This window comes from Typopeltis vanoorti, chromosome 3, assembly GCF_054136105.1.
Source record: "Typopeltis vanoorti isolate ZY-2024b chromosome 3, IOZ_Tvanoo_1.0, whole genome shotgun sequence".
Taxonomy (NCBI): Eukaryota; Metazoa; Arthropoda; class Arachnida; order Uropygi; family Thelyphonidae; genus Typopeltis; species Typopeltis vanoorti.
Genome location: NC_143551.1, coordinates 65,796,019 through 65,814,767, shown reverse-complemented (window position 1 = coordinate 65,814,767; position 18,749 = coordinate 65,796,019). Strand labels below are relative to the sequence as shown.

General features: G+C 35.3%; 1 protein-coding gene across 4 annotated transcripts in view; it reads right to left on the bottom strand.

The window, feature by feature from the left end:
- Nucleotides 1-18,749, bottom strand: part of BBS9 (Bardet-Biedl syndrome 9) — a 347,462-nt gene that overhangs the window by 179,980 nt on the left and 148,733 nt on the right. For all 4 annotated transcript variants that reach the window (XM_090415673.1, XM_090415671.1, XM_090415675.1 and 1 more), the window contains 2 exons: nt 4,734-4,821; nt 2,744-2,839 (listed from right to left, as the gene is read on the bottom strand). In XM_090415673.1, the coding sequence (XP_090271799.1) occupies nt 2,744-2,839; nt 4,734-4,821 (184 nt within the window). The remainder of the gene's footprint in view (nt 1-2,743; nt 2,840-4,733; nt 4,822-18,749) is intronic.

The window sequence follows — 18,749 nt, the reverse complement described above, 5'->3', positions numbered from 1 at the left end:
TTTAATTTATCAGATTTTATACTGTCAATTCCTGGTGATGGTCAGTTTTCATATGTGGATAGCCATTTTTACTTCTTCACATAGGATAGATGGTATTTCCAAATTTTCATCTAGTACTGGAGCAGTAACTACTTGTTTAGATGAGTAAAGGTTCTCATAAAATTATTTCATTATTTTTTTCATTTTATCTTTGTTTGAATGCCTGTTTCCTTGCTTTTCTATGAAGATTGATGGTAGTGGTTGCTTCAGACATTTCTTTTTCTACTTTTTTTTAGGCTACTGTGGAGCCTAGCTGCTTCTGTCAATTTTGTCATTCTATATATATTATAGTCGTCTTTGATATTCTGCCTCAGTTGTTTACAGATAATTTTATATTCTAAACAGTCTTTTCCTGTATCTTTCAGTTTTCTTCTTTTCTTCAATTGTTCTTGCTGATAAGCGTTCCCTGGTTGTAGGAAGAAGGTCATAGGAGGCTCTGTCTTTGCAATTCAATAAATGATTATTAAAATTTGTTAAATCTTCATCGATGTCATTTTTTAATTTCCAGTCAGTTTCTTACACACTTTTTCTATGAGGGTGGCCTGAAAAGTTCTCGGCCTAACAATGAAAAATCGAATTTATAATTTCAAAATTATTTTTATTTTTCAACATAATCTCCCTTAAGATGAATACATTTATTCCAGCTATGCTCCAGTATCATTATCCCATCACTGTAGTGGTTCTCAGTAAGATCTGCAAAATACCCTCTACAGCTGCAATCACCTCTTGATTCGAAGAAAAACGCTAACCAGCAAGGAAGAGTTTTAGTTTTGGGAAGAGATAGAAATAAGAGGGAGCCAAATCTGGATAATAGAGTGGATGTTCTAACAATTCATAGTGCAGATCTCTTTTCCCATTGCCAAAACACCTTTGTGGGCAGGTGCATTGTCCTGATGAAAGATGATTTTTTTCTTCTACAAATCGGGTCTTTCCTCACGAATTTTTTCTTCTAGTATGGTTAAAAGATCGGAATAATATTCCTCAGTTATTGTTTTACCCTTTTCAAGATAATTAATAAACAAAATGCCTTTAGCATCCCAAAACACTGATGCAATGACCTTCCCTGCTGATGGAACTGACTTTGTCTTCTCTGGCACTGAACAACTGGCTTTTGTCCACTGTTTTGACTGCTGTTTCGATTCTGGTGTGTAATAGTGAATCCAAGTCTCATCCATAGTAATAAATTGATGCAAAAATCAGTTTTATTCTTGTTAAAACGCTCCAAGCACTGTTCAGAGATTTTCATGCAAGTGCGTTTTTGATCTGCTGTAAGCGCAACATCCATCTTATGCAAGCTTTTTCACATGCAATTCTTCATGCAAAATATATTCTACACATTCTTTTGAAATGCCTATAGTCTCAGCAATTTCATGCACTTGGACTCACCGGTCATCCAATACCATATCGTGCACTTGATCAATGATTTCTGGTGTTGTTACACTTTTTGGACATCCTTCACGTGGATCATCTTCAAGGCTGGTTCGGCCAGGTTTAAGCTCAGAAGTCCATTTCTTAATTGTCAAAAATGAACAAGAAGAACACCCATAAACTTTTATGAACTTTGAATGAATTTCTTTTGGAATTAAACCTTCTTTTACATAGAATTTTATAACTGCACAATACTCAATTTTATCCATTTCAAGGGATACAGACAGCTGTATAAAACATACTACTTGATAGAATGACTTGCAATTTCACATGGATGCTTATGACAGATGTACCAACTTAGAAAAAAAAAAAAATCTTGCCATTAGTGTTGCCATCTATGGTCGAGGCCAAGAGAACTTTTCAGACCACCCTCGTAAATCTTTTGAATTTATCTGTTTTGAGCATTTTTTATGGTTGTACTATGCTTGTGCACGTTCTTCATTTTTTCTATGTATTTTGAGGATGGCTCTTATTGGACGGTGGTCTGAATGAATATCACAGTAGGTTTTCCAATGACTTCAACATTTTTTACTATTCATTTGCAATTTGTTAGAATGAAATCAATTTCATTCCTTGTCTCTCCATTTGGAGATTGCCAAGTCCATCCTTTTCTAGTTCTCTTTTTAAAAAAACTATTCATAATGTAAAGCCTTTCTGCTTCAACAAATTTTGCTAGGAGTTTGCCTCATTCATTTCTTTCCCCTATGATCCAATGTATTTTGATTCACCGGATCCTATACCGATCTTTTGCACTGAAATCCCCACACACCATAGTATATGTTATTTTCTTCTGTAATATTTCTTGTAGGTGTTCATAGAAGTTTTCTATGTCTTCTTTGTCAGCTGTTGAAGTAGGTGCATAGACTACTATTATTTTTATTGTTACTGATTCTTGTATTTTTAATATTAGTGTTCCCAATATTAAAACTAGAAAGAACCAATAAATAGGGTCGAATTTCCAGATGGTGGTCTACCTTTCTCTGCTAGATTCTTAGCACCTCCCTTCCCCTGTCTCTTGCAGATTCCTTATCACCACCTTGGTGGGATTGCAAAGAGCCATGCAGGACTGGGGACCTTTTTCTTCTTCTACTTGTCCTCCCTCCAAAAAAAAATTACAAGTAATTCATTGTGACCTTTGATATAGAATGATACAATGTTAATTACAAGTTGAAAATAACACATTTAATAAACGGTATAATCTGTAAAACAAACAATAACTTTTTAACCTGAGAATATGGATAAGTAAGAGAAAATATTAATATGATTTAAAACTTACTGCCTTCATATGCAAGAAAACAAATAGGATTATAATCCATTTTCTTAATATACTTCAGTGTTCCATTAGGTTTAATAGAAAATAGACTTCTTTCACCTAAAAGAAATTACAATTTTAAATAATTGGAAAAACTGAAATATCAAGTGTAGCAAAGATATGAAAATTAAGCAAAAGAGTATTTGCACTGTTGTTAATTTAGAAGTTGTCATTCTGGAATAAATAAGCAAATTTCAGTCGAGATCAAATTCAAAATAAAACTCCCTAGCGAAGTAAGCATGCCAAAAATATAAATAAAAGTTTACCAAATGTAAAAATCAGAATTTATTTCATATTTTGCTGACTATTACAAAGACATCTTCTGAAAAAGCGTTCTAAAGATGTCTGAAACTACATTCAAAATCAGTACAGACCACATGTTTACACTAAGGTCTTACAGCTGCATGTGCAGATCATACTACTAGAATTCACAAGAATTAATGAACATTCATAAACATCCAGTTTAATGAAATTATGTATATTATAATAGTATCAGTGCAAGTTTAAGTGAAAATTCTCAGGATTTCATACTGGCATGCTATCTGCTAATAATTTTCACCATTTATAATTAAAAATATATATTATAAAAAGAAGATGGCAGAGAGCAAGAAAAGGAATTATGAATCATTAATAATATATTAATGACAATATATGGAGACACCTCTCCCAGATACAATCATTCTTGATTGTATCCAGACAAACTTTTCTTGTGATTCTTAGTCTGTTATAGTGAGAGCTGACATTTAACATGATTCTTTTGAATCATGTAAAAATATAAACATAATTTTTTTTTTGACAAAATATTCCTAGCATGTATGTAAGGATTTGAAAGTCCTTACAATAAATACTTCTTTTTTTTTTTTTTGGTGCAATCAGATAGCCAAGACAAAACTAGTCATCAGGTTATCCAAGAATAACCTATAACATAAATTTGGTCCCAGAAGGAAAGAATTACTAACTCAACTTCTCATAGGTCCTCAAAAAACTTTCTTACCGCCATTTCACATCAAGTTGTGACTCAAATAAAATTTTGACAAAGCATTAAGCAAAAAAGATAAAAGATTTACAATTGGCTCTCACTATTGCAAATGCCATTATAACAAGCTCACTATAAAACAAACTAGAAAAAAAAAAAAGACTTGACTGAAAGCTAATAGGTCCAATGCTATTCTAAAGAAATTCATTACAACAAATTATCCACTATAACAAATTATTCCTCTAGTCACTAGACATTCCCTATTGTGAGTATTAACTGTATTTATCTAAAAAAACAAGTTTTCAATACATGGTGATGCAAAAAAATCATAGAGGATATTTTACTGGCCCAAAATCAGAGACCTGATGAAAGTAATGATTTTCAATGGATGATGAATGACACCGAGATAACAGCATAGAAGACTTATGTTCAACTGGTTGAAAACCTGTCGAAATTTTATCAACCATAGATATAATATGTCCTTAAAAATACATTTGTTTTTAATGCTTACAGTTACAATTCTTTCTAATGAATCCAGATGCAGAGAGTAATGGATGACAAAAGATTTCATCAAACGTATCAAGCACAGAAAACTGATAGAAGAAATGGAATCTGACTATGCCAGACATAAAAATGCTCTAGAAACTAAGTGTAAATGGCAAGCAAACCATCAGTGAAAATGAAACCTGTAAAACTTTTTTTTTAATTTTCAAAATAAAGTTACATTCAAAAGATTCAATAAAACCTAGTATTATAAAAAAATTCATTTCAATTCACCATAAAAACTTCCAAGTAGTGATAGAATTTTTCTAGACTAATTTTTAGTTCAGTGCATGCATTCAATTTCATTTAAAACTATGCATTTTTATTAAGGGAGAAAAAATAGTTTTGATTTGTTGTCTGTTAAATACAGAATTAAGTTAATAAAAAAATTTAATTTACAAAATGTCATTAAATTAGACATGCGAAATGCCTTACCTAATACAAGTATTGCTGTCTGAACACCATTCTGTTGAACAACAGCAACATCTAAAGCTGCCTCTCCTAAACTAAAAGACCAATCAGCCTAAAATAAATAATTTAATAATTTAAAAAATGAAAAACAAAATGCATATTTCATTGTTTAATCACAAACAAATCTGCAAAATTTATTGTCAAAATTTCAATTTACATTAATAATGCAAAACATTATAGCCAGAAAGTTAGAAGCTGTCTCTATTATAACATTGCCTTGATATCATATATTGCATTAGAAGCCATAGCTTACAATTATTAACTGCTTGTGAAGGTGGCTGAATATTCTCACAATCTCATGATGAAGAAATTTAAAATATCTCTGAAAAATTAAGCAGCTTTAGAACTCCAAGGAGAGAAATAAAAATAATGTCTATAAACTATTTTGGTTCTATTATAGTAATATAGTAAAAATATAATCATGAAAAATATTAAATACAGACATGAATGCACTCACCATTTCAACAGACAAACTGTTCTACTCACTCACTGCTCTGTGAGAGAAAAATGTACCTCTTATCCCTTATTTAACCATGAAGAAACTTAACTTCCATGAATTTCACCCATGTTCTCTCCTCACCTTCCATATAACAAAAAATTTCATTAGATAATATCCTATAACATAAATTCAGAAATTTATAGATCTCTCATCACCCTATCTCCTCCTCCTGTTAATAAGAGTCTTCAGCTTATATACTTCCAATCTGTCCTCATAATCTACATTTCATAACCCTATATAATCTTCGTAATTCTTCTTTGCACCCTTTCCACAATTCTTTATCCCCTGCAAACCCCAGAAGACCAAATCTGCACACAGTAATCCAGGAGCAGTCTTATAAATGTCTTGTAAGAGGCAAAATTACTTCTTTATCCTTACATGTCAAGGTTCATTTCAGCATTGCAATTATCCTCTGAGTTGTATTTGCAATTTTGTGACCTTTAAGCTTCAAATTCCTATCTACCATAATGCCAAGATCCCCCTTATCAGTTTCTTGTAGCATAACCCTACTAATATAACATGCTGTTGGAAAACTAATCATGCCAAAGTGGATAACTTTACATTTACTAACAATGAATTGACAGCCATTATCATTTACACAAATTTCCAGCCTATTCAAATCATTCCATAAGTGCTGGATCACACATGATCACACCCTCCTTATACAGCTTAGAGGTATGTCCCCCTTGTTCTACCTCCTCCTCCTCCCATTCTATGAAAAATTTCTTCCACATTAACCTTGTTATAATGCTTTATCAAAGCATTATAACAAGGTTAATGTTATAATGCTTTGTAATATCATTTATCAAAGTGAGCATTCAATAACTGGACAATCTCATCAGCTCTGACACTAGAGTACCATCTGCATTCAGTCAAGTTACTCAACCACATTTATTCTTTCTTTTACTTGTGACATAATGATAAAATTCTTTTAGATTGTCTTTAGCCTGAATAACCAATTTCTTTTCATACTCCAATTTAGCTTTCCATTTGGTATGCACTTATTATTATTATTCTAAGGCCCCCATTGGAGTCAAAGACTCATTTAGGAGGTCCCTTTTGTCATACACACAGCTCATCATGCTATGCCTTAAACACATTCAAATTCGCTGCAGGCACCGAATTTGAAAAATAATCATTCACAACTCTCCATGCAAAAAACCTGCTTCTCACTCCCTTGCTCACACCCTCCTTATACAGCTTCTAGGGATGACCTCTTGTTCTCTCCAATCTTCCACCATTTTATGAAAAGTCTCTTCAACATTTATCCTATAATAACCCCTTACCAACTTTTACATATCTCTCATATCACCCATGTTCCTCTTATCCACCAAACTCTGTAAATTGCATCTTCTCAACCTTTCTTTATATTCGACATTCCAGAGATCAGAAACTACCTTAGTCAATCGCCTCTGAACCCTTTCCAACATCTATTTGTCCTTTTGAAAACCAGGTGACCAAATCTGCACACAGTAGTCCATGTGTGGCCTAATTAATACTTAAAAAATAGAACCAAAATCTCCGTATTTCTACAAGTCAGTGTCCTCCACATCACTGTCAGAATTCGTTGTGTTGTCTTCACAATTTTGGAAGTGTCTCCTCTAAATTTTAGATCCTTATCCACCATCACCCCAAGATCTTTTATTTCCTCCACCTCCAACAATATATCTCAAGCATAAATTCTACAACCCAACTTTGCTTTCCTTGCTTTATCTTTATCTATAATAAATTTAGTTTAATCCTTTATTCAAGTGTGAGCAAACAAAGTTTGCACCTGAAAGTATCTTCAGGACTTGGGTAAGGTGGTACAACACCAGGACAACTCGTTGCAAAGGTGGAGCAAGCTACCAACACTCCTGTCTCAGTATCTCCTATAATGCAAAACACATCTCCTTGCGGATATGTCTAATGTTATGCATTAAGGGAAGGGCCACTACCCAGACTAGTTTCGACCTTTATTGAGGTCTCTTCGGTGGGAGCCAGGCCCAAGTTGAGATACCAGGCAGAAGCATTAGCAGGTCATCTCTACCTATAGGAGTTGCCAAATGGTGTGCCACCCTTTTTTAATAAATTACTCTGGATTTAGAGAAAGATGTTGAAAGTTTATTTTAATAAACTAAATTTTAGTAAACTAAATTTATTATACGCTAACCAAGTGAAAAATAAACTTTCAATTTCTTTATCTTTATCACTTGCTTTATATATTTCTCCATATGAATTAATTTGGGATTTCAGATAATGTTATGTAAGAATTAAAGTTACCTGAGTTAGAAAAGTCTGACAACTTGATATATATGAAATTTTAAATAACATTATAATATTATTTATAATGCTATTTTAAATAACATTATCTGAAATTTGTAATTTCAGAATTTATAATAATGCTATGAAACAAAAATTTAATGTCTCCTCAGAATATTTAACAACACTTTTAACAATACTGAATTTTTAACATCAGAAGTTTTAACAACACTGATCATATTAATTCATTCAGCTGAATTAATCCATTGCTGGACAAGGTCTCCCCCAACATTTCTGCATTCCATTCTCTTTTCAGCTTTCCTCAGTTGTTGCATTCCAGCAGTTCTAACAATTTCATCTTACTACCTCTTTCTTAACCTTCTCCTTTGTTTATTACTACCCATAGGTTTCCATCCTGTTAATAATTTAGGCCATTTTGCATCTGTCCAGCTTATATCCATTCTGAATGCATAATGCATTTGATAATGTTCTGTACACCTGTTCTTGGTCTTATCAAATGGGAGGTATCCTGGTTCTATGCATCACAATGAGCACATTCCTTTCCATTCTTCTCTCAATAGCTTTCACTGCCATATGTAAATGCAGGTAAGACACTGGCTGAAAGCTTTCCTTTACAAACTAATTGGAATATCATCTTTGAAGATATCTTTCTTCCTTTCAAAAGCCACCCAACCTAGTTGTATCCTTTTTTAATTTCTTCTATTTTTGTACATCTCTGATTTTTATTTTATCTCTTATTATTTTCTTCTCTCTCTTCTCATCTCGTTTTTTTTTGGTGTGAAACTACCATTTGTCATTACTTTTATTTAATAAAAATTTACATTCAACCCAGTCTGACTGGATATTTGAGCAAATTTTCTTTATTTCTAGCTCTTTTGCATCTTCTGCATAAGAGAATTATGTCATCAGCAAAACAGAGATCAGTCAAAATCTTTCCATTAATTTTAATTCTTCTTTCATCCAATTCAACTGAGTTTCAGAGATGTATCTCCTTGTCATATTCCCCTATTTATCAGAAAATTTTCATATTTCTTGTATAATTTAATGATGACAGCCACATGCCTATGTTTATATATATATATATGTGTGTGTGTGTGTGTGTGTGTGTGTTTCAAGGTTTTTGCATCATGTTTCAACTGTTTTAATAATTATTCTAAGACAGCCATGGTTTTACGGAATCAAATGCTTTTAAAAAATCAGACAAGACCTTTTTATTTCATCATCGTCATCATCATCATCAAATTCCTGCCATGTACCCTCAAGGGGTGTACAGGATATGATAGTACTACATGAAAAATTTACATCATTACTAACTTCCTATCTACAATTTTCCTCCAAATCAATCTGTTACTGTCAAGGCTTCAACATTGTCAGATCTTATATTTCTATCTTCTAAGGAACTTTTTACCATATCAATCCACCTATATCTTGGTCTTCCTCTGGGTCTTTTTTCCTACCAACCTGGCAGAGAACAGTTGTTTTGCTAATCTTTCCTCTCCCATTCTGTTTAAGTGACCATACCATCTGAGATTAGCTCTGCTAACACATTCCTGGATGCCAACAATGTCAAGTTCTTTCCTAATATCCTCATTTTTAATATGATATTGCCATTGATCATATCTATTCACGACCATAATCTTTCTCAGGACTCTCATATCTGTGGTCTCTACTCTTTGGTCAAGTGTTTTACTTTTGACCCAGCTCTCAGATCCATAAGTTAAAACTGGTTTGAACACTGTCTTGTATACAGCTAATTTAGTGTTCCGACTAATTTCTCTCTTATTCCATATAAATTTATCCCATTGACTTCCTACCATACCAGCTTTGTTGATTCTGTTGTCTATTTCCATATTTAATTAACTATTTTCACTAAAATTCATGCCTAAGTAGCTGAAATGTTTTACTTATACCACAGGTTCTCCGTTCACAACGCAATTGACATTTTCAACATTTCTGCCTATTTATATTGTCTTTGTCTTGTTATTACTGACCTTCATGTCATATCTATTACAACAGTTATTCAATTTAGTCAGGGAATCTTGCAGACTTGTAGCGGATTTATTTAGAAGTATAACATCGTCTGCATAAAGCAAAGAGCTGACATTAGCACCTCCAATTTTGATATTCATGTTTAATACCACTTTCCTTATTAATGTGATCCATATAGATAAGGAATAACAGAGGGGATAATGTACATCCTTGTCTGACACCAGATTTAACATTAAACCATCTTCCTGTACTATAACTCAAATAAAGACTAAGTACTCCTTGATATGCCCCACTGACACCATACAACTGTAATGTTTTGAATAGCTTCTCTCTTGGCACCTTGTCATATGCTTTTTCCAGATCTACAACACTTAAATACAAATCTTTGTTATATTCCCATGATTTCACAAACTATTTGTCTTAAAGTAAAAATCTGATCCTGACAGCCTCTATTGGGTTGAATCTAGCTTGTTATTTACCAAGCTTCCCTTCCACAATCCTTCTCAACAGTTTCTCAAGTATACTGGCATAAATCTTACCAGGAAATCCCAATAAAGAAATACCTTTGTAATTCTCACATGCAGTTTTATTTCCCTTTTTATATATGGGTACTATGAGAGCTCTACTCCAATCATCTGGAAATCATCCCTCTGTCCAGGTCCTCTGAATTATGCAGTGCAGCCACTGTAAGACTTTTATATCCCCATACTTGAGCATTTCTGGTTGAATATTATTATTATGAATATGTATTCCTGATTGCATGCCTGGTTAGTGTTTTTTAATCGCTGTGCTCATCACTGCTAGTTTCATTTAGTAATTTTTCAAAGTAATTACTCCATATGTCAAGGATATCATTTTCTCCAGTTTTCATGTCACGTTTATCATCTCTAATTCCTTTTACAGCATTCTTTCCTCCATTTCTGAGCTTCTTCAACAACCTCCAGAATATCTTGCCACCTTCTTGATATTTATTTTCTATTTTCTTACCAAAGTTTATGACTTTGGTAAGTCATTTTGTTTAGCTAGTTTTACACAGCGTTTAGCTTTCTTACATTTGTCTCTTTATTCTCTAAGAGCACAAGCTGACTTATTTGCCAAGAACTTTTGATATGCTTTCTTCTTTTCCTTCACCGTCTCTTTAACTTCCTGTGTCCACCATGGAGTTCTGATTTTTCTAACCTCACCACATGCCTCTCTGGCTGAATCAATCAAAATCATGGCTTGCCACTGAATCTTCAAGGTTTGATTCCTGCTCTCAAATTCTTTCATTTTTTCTTGAATAATATTTGTATATTTCAGTCTACAGTTCACATCTGAGAGCTGCTCAACTTTTATTCGCTTTTAAACTTTCTTATATGATCTTCTTTTCAATATGAAATTCAATTTTATCCTATTCAAGATTAAATAGTGATCACTTCCAATTTCAAATCCTCTGTACACTCTAGTGTCCTGCACCAGAGAGAAAGTATCACTATCGACAATAACATAGTCAGTGAGACTTTTCTTATTCCTTGCATTTTCTCTCCATGTGAATTTGTGCACATTTTTATGTTGGAACATGGTGTTAGTAATTAACTAATCATATCAAAAGTTCGATGTCCTGAGCAGAAATCCAACAAGAATTCGCCATTATTATTAGCTTTGCTCTTTTCTCCAAATTTTCCAAAATATTTTTGTATGTCTGACAATCATTTCCTACTCTGCTATTTATATCCCCAACAAGGACCAACTTTTCAATTTTTATTGAAAAGTTGGTCCTTGTTGGTCCCTGAATAATAAAATAATTGTGTCAGTTGCTGACACAATTATTTTATTATTCAGGCCTCCATTGAGTCAAAAGACTCATCGCGGGAGGTCCTTCCTATGAAACACAAAGTTTATCAAGACTCATTGTGGAAGGTCCCCTCCTAGGAAACACAAAGTCATTGACCTTGTGTTTCCTAGGAGGGGACCTCCTCACCGTCTTGCTCACAGCTTCCTTTCGTAACTTCCAGGGATGGCCCCTTTATAATCACTCCTTCCCGCTGTTTAACTAAGCTAAAGAACTCCCCATTGTCAACCCTGTAACCACTTCTAAACAATTTAAAAGTCTCACTCATATCACCTCTCCTTCTTCTATCCACCAAACTCTGCATTCCACATTCCCTCAGCCGATCCTCATAATTAACATTGTACAGTCCTGAAACCATCTTTGTTATCCATCTCTGTACCCTTTACACAGTTAATTTATCCCCTTCAAATCCTGGGGACCAAATCTGGGAACAATTGTGTCAGCAATTTGTCTAAGTGTGGTCTGATCAGGATCTTATAAAATGGAATGATGATTCTTTTATCTCTGCAGGTCAACATCCTTCTCAGTATTACAGCAATCCTCTGGGTTACCTTTGCCACTTTTGCAATATGTTCTCTGAATTTCAGATTCAGGATTGGCCTATCAGATGGCAAATCCTGAATCCAGTTGACTAACCTGACATCTAAACCCATGTGCAGGTTTAGATGTCAGGATATTGCCAATTTTGCAATATGTCCCCTGAATTTCAAGTTTCTATCAATAATCAACCCCAGATCTCTTGTCTTCCCTACTTTCTCCAGCATAGCTCCTCCAATAGAGTATGCGGCATCCCATCAATGTGTCCCAAACCTCAGGACTTTACATTTTGCTGCATTAAACTGATACCCCCATTCATTTGCCCATCTGTCTAGCTTATTCAAATCCTCTTGCAGGGCTACCACATCTGCACTATTACTAATAACCCTTCCCAGCTTCACATCATCCGCAAACAACTGAATATCCCCCTGCAGTCCACTGACAATGTCATTGATATAAAGGTGAAACAATACAGGTCCCAGTACTGAGCCCTGTGGGACCCCACTTGTAACCGTCTGCCTTCTTGAAACTGCCCCACCATACACAACTCTCTGATACCTATCAGACAACCAATCCTGAATCCAGTTGACCAACCTGACATCCAAACCGATGTGCTGCAACTTAAATATCAGCTTATCATGTGGCACCCTGTCAAATGCCTTCGGTAAATCCAAGAAAATGGCAGAATATGCCTTTCCCTCATCTACTGCTCTAGTAGCTTTATTATAAAAGGCTAGCATATTACTAAAACAAGAGCACCCCTTAACAAATCCATGTTGACTCTCACAGATAACATTACCCTCATCTGCCCAATGCTGTATATGGTCTCTCACTAATTTCTCCAAGATCTTAACAACTACTGATGATGCACAAACTGGCCTATAATTAGACACTTCCAGTTTGCTACCACCCTTATGCAATGCCACTATCCTACCTTCCTTTCATTCACTGGGCACCTTTCCCATAGCCAGACTTTCGCTGAAAAGCCGGGTCAAAGGAGTTGTCATTTCTTTAGCATTCTCTCAAAACTCATGGTAAAATACCATTCAGTCCCACAGCTTACTGACGTCCAGAGTAATCGGTATTTGGAACACACACTCTTCTTGCACCTCTAAACCTCAAACCTACCCTATCCCTCTAGTATTAAAATTTACTCCTCCAGGATGAAATACTCCAATAAAGTGTTCACTGAACAATTCCACTATGTCACTCTATTCCCATTTTTATCCCACAATCATTTCTCCTCCTACTGGTCACATAGCTAAAAAATTCCCTAGGATTTTCGAGCCAATCTCTTCTCATATTCCAGTTTCACCTTCCTTACCATACTAGTCACTCTCCTGGCCTGTGTCTTATATTCTTCATGCATCTGCTCTTCACCTGTCTCCTTATATCTCTTCCGTAGCCTCTTTTTCACATGCAGTTCCTGTTTGATATTTGTTATCCACTTTACATCAAATTGTGTCCTCTTCTTCACTTGTGGAATACAGTTTACTATTGCTGCTAACAAATATTCCTTCACAATTTTCCAAGCACTAATGATATCCTGGCCTTCCAGTTCCTCCCTCCATGAAACTTCCCCAAGTTGATATCCAAGATTATTATAATCACCTGCTTTATAATTCCACATACGTTCCCATCTCTTTGATGCTCCTGCATGTCTATTCATCTTCCAAGTCAAAACCACATGGTCACTCTCTCCAACTGGTGGGAGAGATGTCATCTCAGTTATTATCAACTCTTCTGATGCTATGACCAAATCCAAAACTCTTGAACCTCTTGATCCCTCTATTACATGTTGCCTAAGACATTTGTCCCTCAAGAATTCTAGAAATTCCATTCCCTTATTGCTACGTGCATCTTCCTCACCCCAATTTATACTGCTGTAGTTAAAATCTCCCATAATAATCATTCTTCTTGCACTTGCCAAGCTCAATTGTCTAAACATCTTCTGGTCCACACCCCTCTGTGCTCCTTGGTTTGTAGCAACACCCCACTAAATATCCTATTTTGCCCACCTCTACCTCACACCATATGCTTTCAAAATCATTAGTGTCACTACCTTCCAAAGCCTCCACTCTTAGAGGACAAAAGTCGTCACTTATCATAAGCAGTACTCCACCACCATGCTTTCCCTTCCTATCCTGCCAAAAAATGCTGTACCCTGCTACTCCTATTCCTGTTATTATATTCTCTTCTGTCAACCACGTCTCAGTGATTCCAATAATCTCTGGCCAGGCTGATGCTATTAGCGCCACCAATTACTCTTCTTATTCCAGATACACCTGGCATTAGTATAAAGTATAAAAATGCCACTGTTTCTATACCTAGCATTATCCCCTCTAGACTCCACTGGACTCAGCATTACCTGATGTCATCCCCCTTCTCCCAAGTACCCATTCCCACAAAAGGCCACCCTTGCTAACATCCACCCTGGGCATTCTAGTTTCCCTGCACTGACACACCGGCTTGTTCAGAACAGCAATCTCTCCAGATGCCTACGTCCTTCCTCATTCAAATGCAAGCAGTCACTCGCATACAATTCTTTTCTGTCCTCAAATGCCCTTCAAGCATTTACATATTCCAATCCTCTTGGAAATTTATTTTCCACTTGGTTAGACTATAATAAATATAGTTTAATCCTTTACTCAAGTGCAGGCAAACAAAGTTTGCACCTTAAGTAGTTCAGGACTGAGGAAACTTGTAGTAAAGGTGGACCAAGCTCTCATCACTCCTTGTCTCAGTATCTCCCATCATGCAAAGCACATCTCCTTGCAGACATGTGTAAAGCTATGCATTAAGGGAAGGGCCACTACCTAGACTGGTTTCGACCTTTATTGAGGTCTCGTCAGTAGGAGGCAGACCCAGAAGTGGTGATACTAAGGCAGAAGCAATGGAGAGGTCATATTAACTTATACGAGTTGCCAAAAGGTGTACCACCTTATTATTAATTTACTCTTGATTTAGAGAACGATGTTGGAAGTTTATTTTCCACTTGTATTTTTATTTTCCAGAGTAAATTAATAATAAGGTGGTACACCTTTTGGCAACTCGTATAAGTAAATATGACCTCTCCATTGCTTCTGCCTTAGTATCACCACTTCTGCGTCTGCCTCCCACTGACGAGACCTCAATAAAGGTCGAAACCAGTCTAGGTAGTGGCCCTTCCCTTAATGCATAGCTTTATACATGTCCACAAGGAGATGTGCTTTGCATTATGGGAGATACCGAGACAAGGAGTGATGAGAGCTTGGTCCACCTTTATTACGAGTTGCCTCAGTCCTGAACTACTTCAGGCACAAACTTTGTTTGCCTACACTTGGGTAAAGGATTAAACTAAATTTATTATATTCCAATCCTCTCTTCTGACACATTCTAGTTATTATGTTATTCAATATTACTGGTCTTCTACTCAGCTCGTGACTATCATACCTAAGAAACACGCACACTATCTTTGCTCTCTGCATCTTCTTTCGTACAATCTCAAGCAAGAATCTCATATCTCTCGCTGCCCAATTTATATTACCTCTCAAGTCATTCGTTCCTACCATCACAATCATCTCATTCACCCTTTGATCCCTCTTAATTGCCATAGCCACACTTTCCATCGTTCCTCCAAGCAAACACTGCTCACGCATCCTATCCTGCACACCACAGATCATCGAGTCCCTGTACATTACACCTCTTACCACCCTGTTCCTCGATTGCTCACATGCATCCCTCACTCTCTCTCTCTCCTCTAACACTTTCTCTGTGTTCCCCTACTTACCTGCCTTCCTGACATCACTCTATTTGTTCCTATTCTCTCCTCTTCTATCATTCCCATAACTCTCTCTCATTCCCTCTCTTTTACTGTTCCTATTCTCTCTTCTTTTATCATTCCCATAACTCTCTCTCTCACTCCTACTCTGATTCGCCTTGCATTCGTCTCTTCCATTCGCCTAATCTCATCTTTCACACTTCTCATCTCATTCTCTAAACATTCCACCTGCTCTTTCTGCCCATCTCCTCTCTCTCTCTCTCTGCAAGTCAACCACTCTTATTTGCCATTCATCCTCCCAATTGAGACCATCTCAGAAAACTTCACAATCATTCAACCTTTCCACGCTCCCCACTCTCATTTTTTTTTATTATTTTATTCATATTTATCTTGTTATTCTCACTCTCTATCATACCACTCATCTCTCTACATGAAGAATCTCCTGCCTCTGACTCAAAGAGGTCAGTTATAGTCATCTCTAACTCACCAAGTTCCTCCCATTGCCTGCATTTTGCGCATATACATATTTCTCCTTCTCTCACCTGCCACATATACAACCACTGGGATGCATGCATTCCACAAGTCTCGCATGCTACAAAATCCCATATTATATCATGCAAAATGGAGTCCTTAAATGGGGGAGAACTTGGTGATATGCCATTTGCAATTATTCAAAATAATGTCGAGGAACTATTACAACTAAACACTAAATAAGTATAAGTAAGATCTTCATTTAAGTAAGAATTATTTCAGTGATTCAGTCAGAGCTAGTAAATCACCAAGTAAGTGGAGACATTAATTGGACCACAGAAAAGAAGAGTGAAAGGAAGCCATCCCACTTGGAACTATTGTAGTTGAAAAGGGCATAAAGCTGAAAATATATATGATCATTCCAAACATGAAAGGATTAAAATGTATAGCACAACTAGTAGCAACACAGGCCAAAGATAATAAGGACATTCCAGACTATGTTGTTTTGTCTTTGCTAAATGTGCATAGTGGGCAATAGTGGCACTCTTTGTGAGTCCTGGTATGAACGATGATGGGTAGATATGGTGGTGATGTGGCAAAACCTATACAAGATCATAATTGTTGGTTCTGTTACAGTTTACACGGAATCTGTAGAACTTGTGTTGCTTCGGAAACAGTCTGATTTAAAGCTCTTCAAGATCTAAAGAACCTCAATAACTGTAACAGAAATTATGGTATAATCTTACATAGATTTTGGTGCAAAGCATTATTACCCATCATCATTAATAAGAGGCATCACCACAAACAGTATAACTATTGTCCTCCATTCATATAACTGTCCTTGTTATCCAGGACATTTTATTTTGTGAATGCACTGCATGTGCATTGTTATAAAGTAACTCTGATAATGCTAGCTTGAGCCAAGAAAACATCAGCTTGTAAATAATTAATTTTAGTCAGAAAATTATTTATTTGTATTCCAGTGTCTACACAGTTATCTGTTCCAGAAGCTTTGACATGAAACATAACAGCTACAGAAATTTGAACATGGAAATAAAAATTCACTATAAGAAATTCATTTCAGTCCTATAAGTCCCAGCCAAAGTGTTTGGACTTTGGCTGGGACTTGACAGTGGTTTGTTATGTTTGGAGAGAGAAAAAGTCAAACTTATATAGGAATTTGAAATTTTCTATACTTTTCATATATCCCATTAAAGTAGAATCTGGGAAATGAAGATTCTCTGCATAAAAGCATCTGAAAACTGATTCAAGAGAAATTAACTGGCTTAGTTCAATTGAATTATTTATTTCTTATGTTATTTATAATTCTTTGTATGTTGTTTTCATGAAATATCTATAGAACTATGGAAATATGGTGGCAAAGAAGCTGTTAATTTCTTAATGAATTTATTTAATCAAATTCTTTATACTGGAGTAATCCCAACTGACTGGAAAACAGGAATTGTTATACCAATTCACAAAAAAGGAGACAAAAGAATATGTGAAAATTATAGACCCATAACACTCTTAAGTCATAGTTATAAACTATTCATTCGAATTATACAAAAGAGAACACAGGTGCTTACATAGAGGAAAAATCATAGAGGAAAACCAAGCAGGATTCAGGCCACATAGATCATATCTTCACCATTAATAATATAGCAGAAAAATATTGGGAATACAACCTGTCCATATACTGTTGTTTTATAGATTTTAAGCAAGCCTTTGATTCGGTTAATAGAAACAAATTGATCACTATCCTAAAAAACATAAAAATGGATTCAGATATTTTAACATTTATTACAAATTATTATGGAGACACCAAAGCTTTTGTTAAAATGAACAACATTAAAACCGAGGATTTCAGAGTCGAGAATGGTGTAATGCAGGGATGCTCTCTCTCACCTCAACTCTTTATCATCTTCCTAGAAGAAGTCTGTAAAACCATAGCTGATGAAAAAGGTGTAAAAATCAATGGTACCAACATTAATCACATAAAATACATGGATGATATCATTATTTTAGCAGATTCTAAACCACAGCTAGAAAAAACTATTAATATTTTAAATGACTCTTTTGTAAAACTTATGGTATGAAAATAAATCATCATAAAAACAAAAATAATGAAGATAAGTAGAGAAGAAGAAAATATTTCTATCATGATCATCAAATTCCTGCCATGTACCCTCAAGGGGTGTACAGGATGTGATAGTACTACATGAAAAAAAATTACATCATTACTAACTTCCTATCTACAATTTTCCTCCAAATCAGTCTGTTACTTGTCAAGGCTTCAACATTATCAGATCTTATATTTATATCATCTAAGGCACTTTGTACCGTATCAATCCACCTATATCTTGGTCTTCCTCTGGGTCATTTTCCTACCAACCTGGCAGAGAACACTTGTTTTTTGCTAATCTTTCTTCGCCCATTCTGTTTAAGTGACTATACCACCTGAGATTAGCCATGCTAATGCATTCTTGGATGGTGACAATGTCAAGTTCTTTCCTAATATCCTCGTTTTTAATATGATATTACCATTGATGCCATCTGTTCACGCCTATAATCTTTCTCAGGACTCTCATATCTGCGGTCTCTAGTCTTTGGTCAAGTGTTTTACTTCTGACC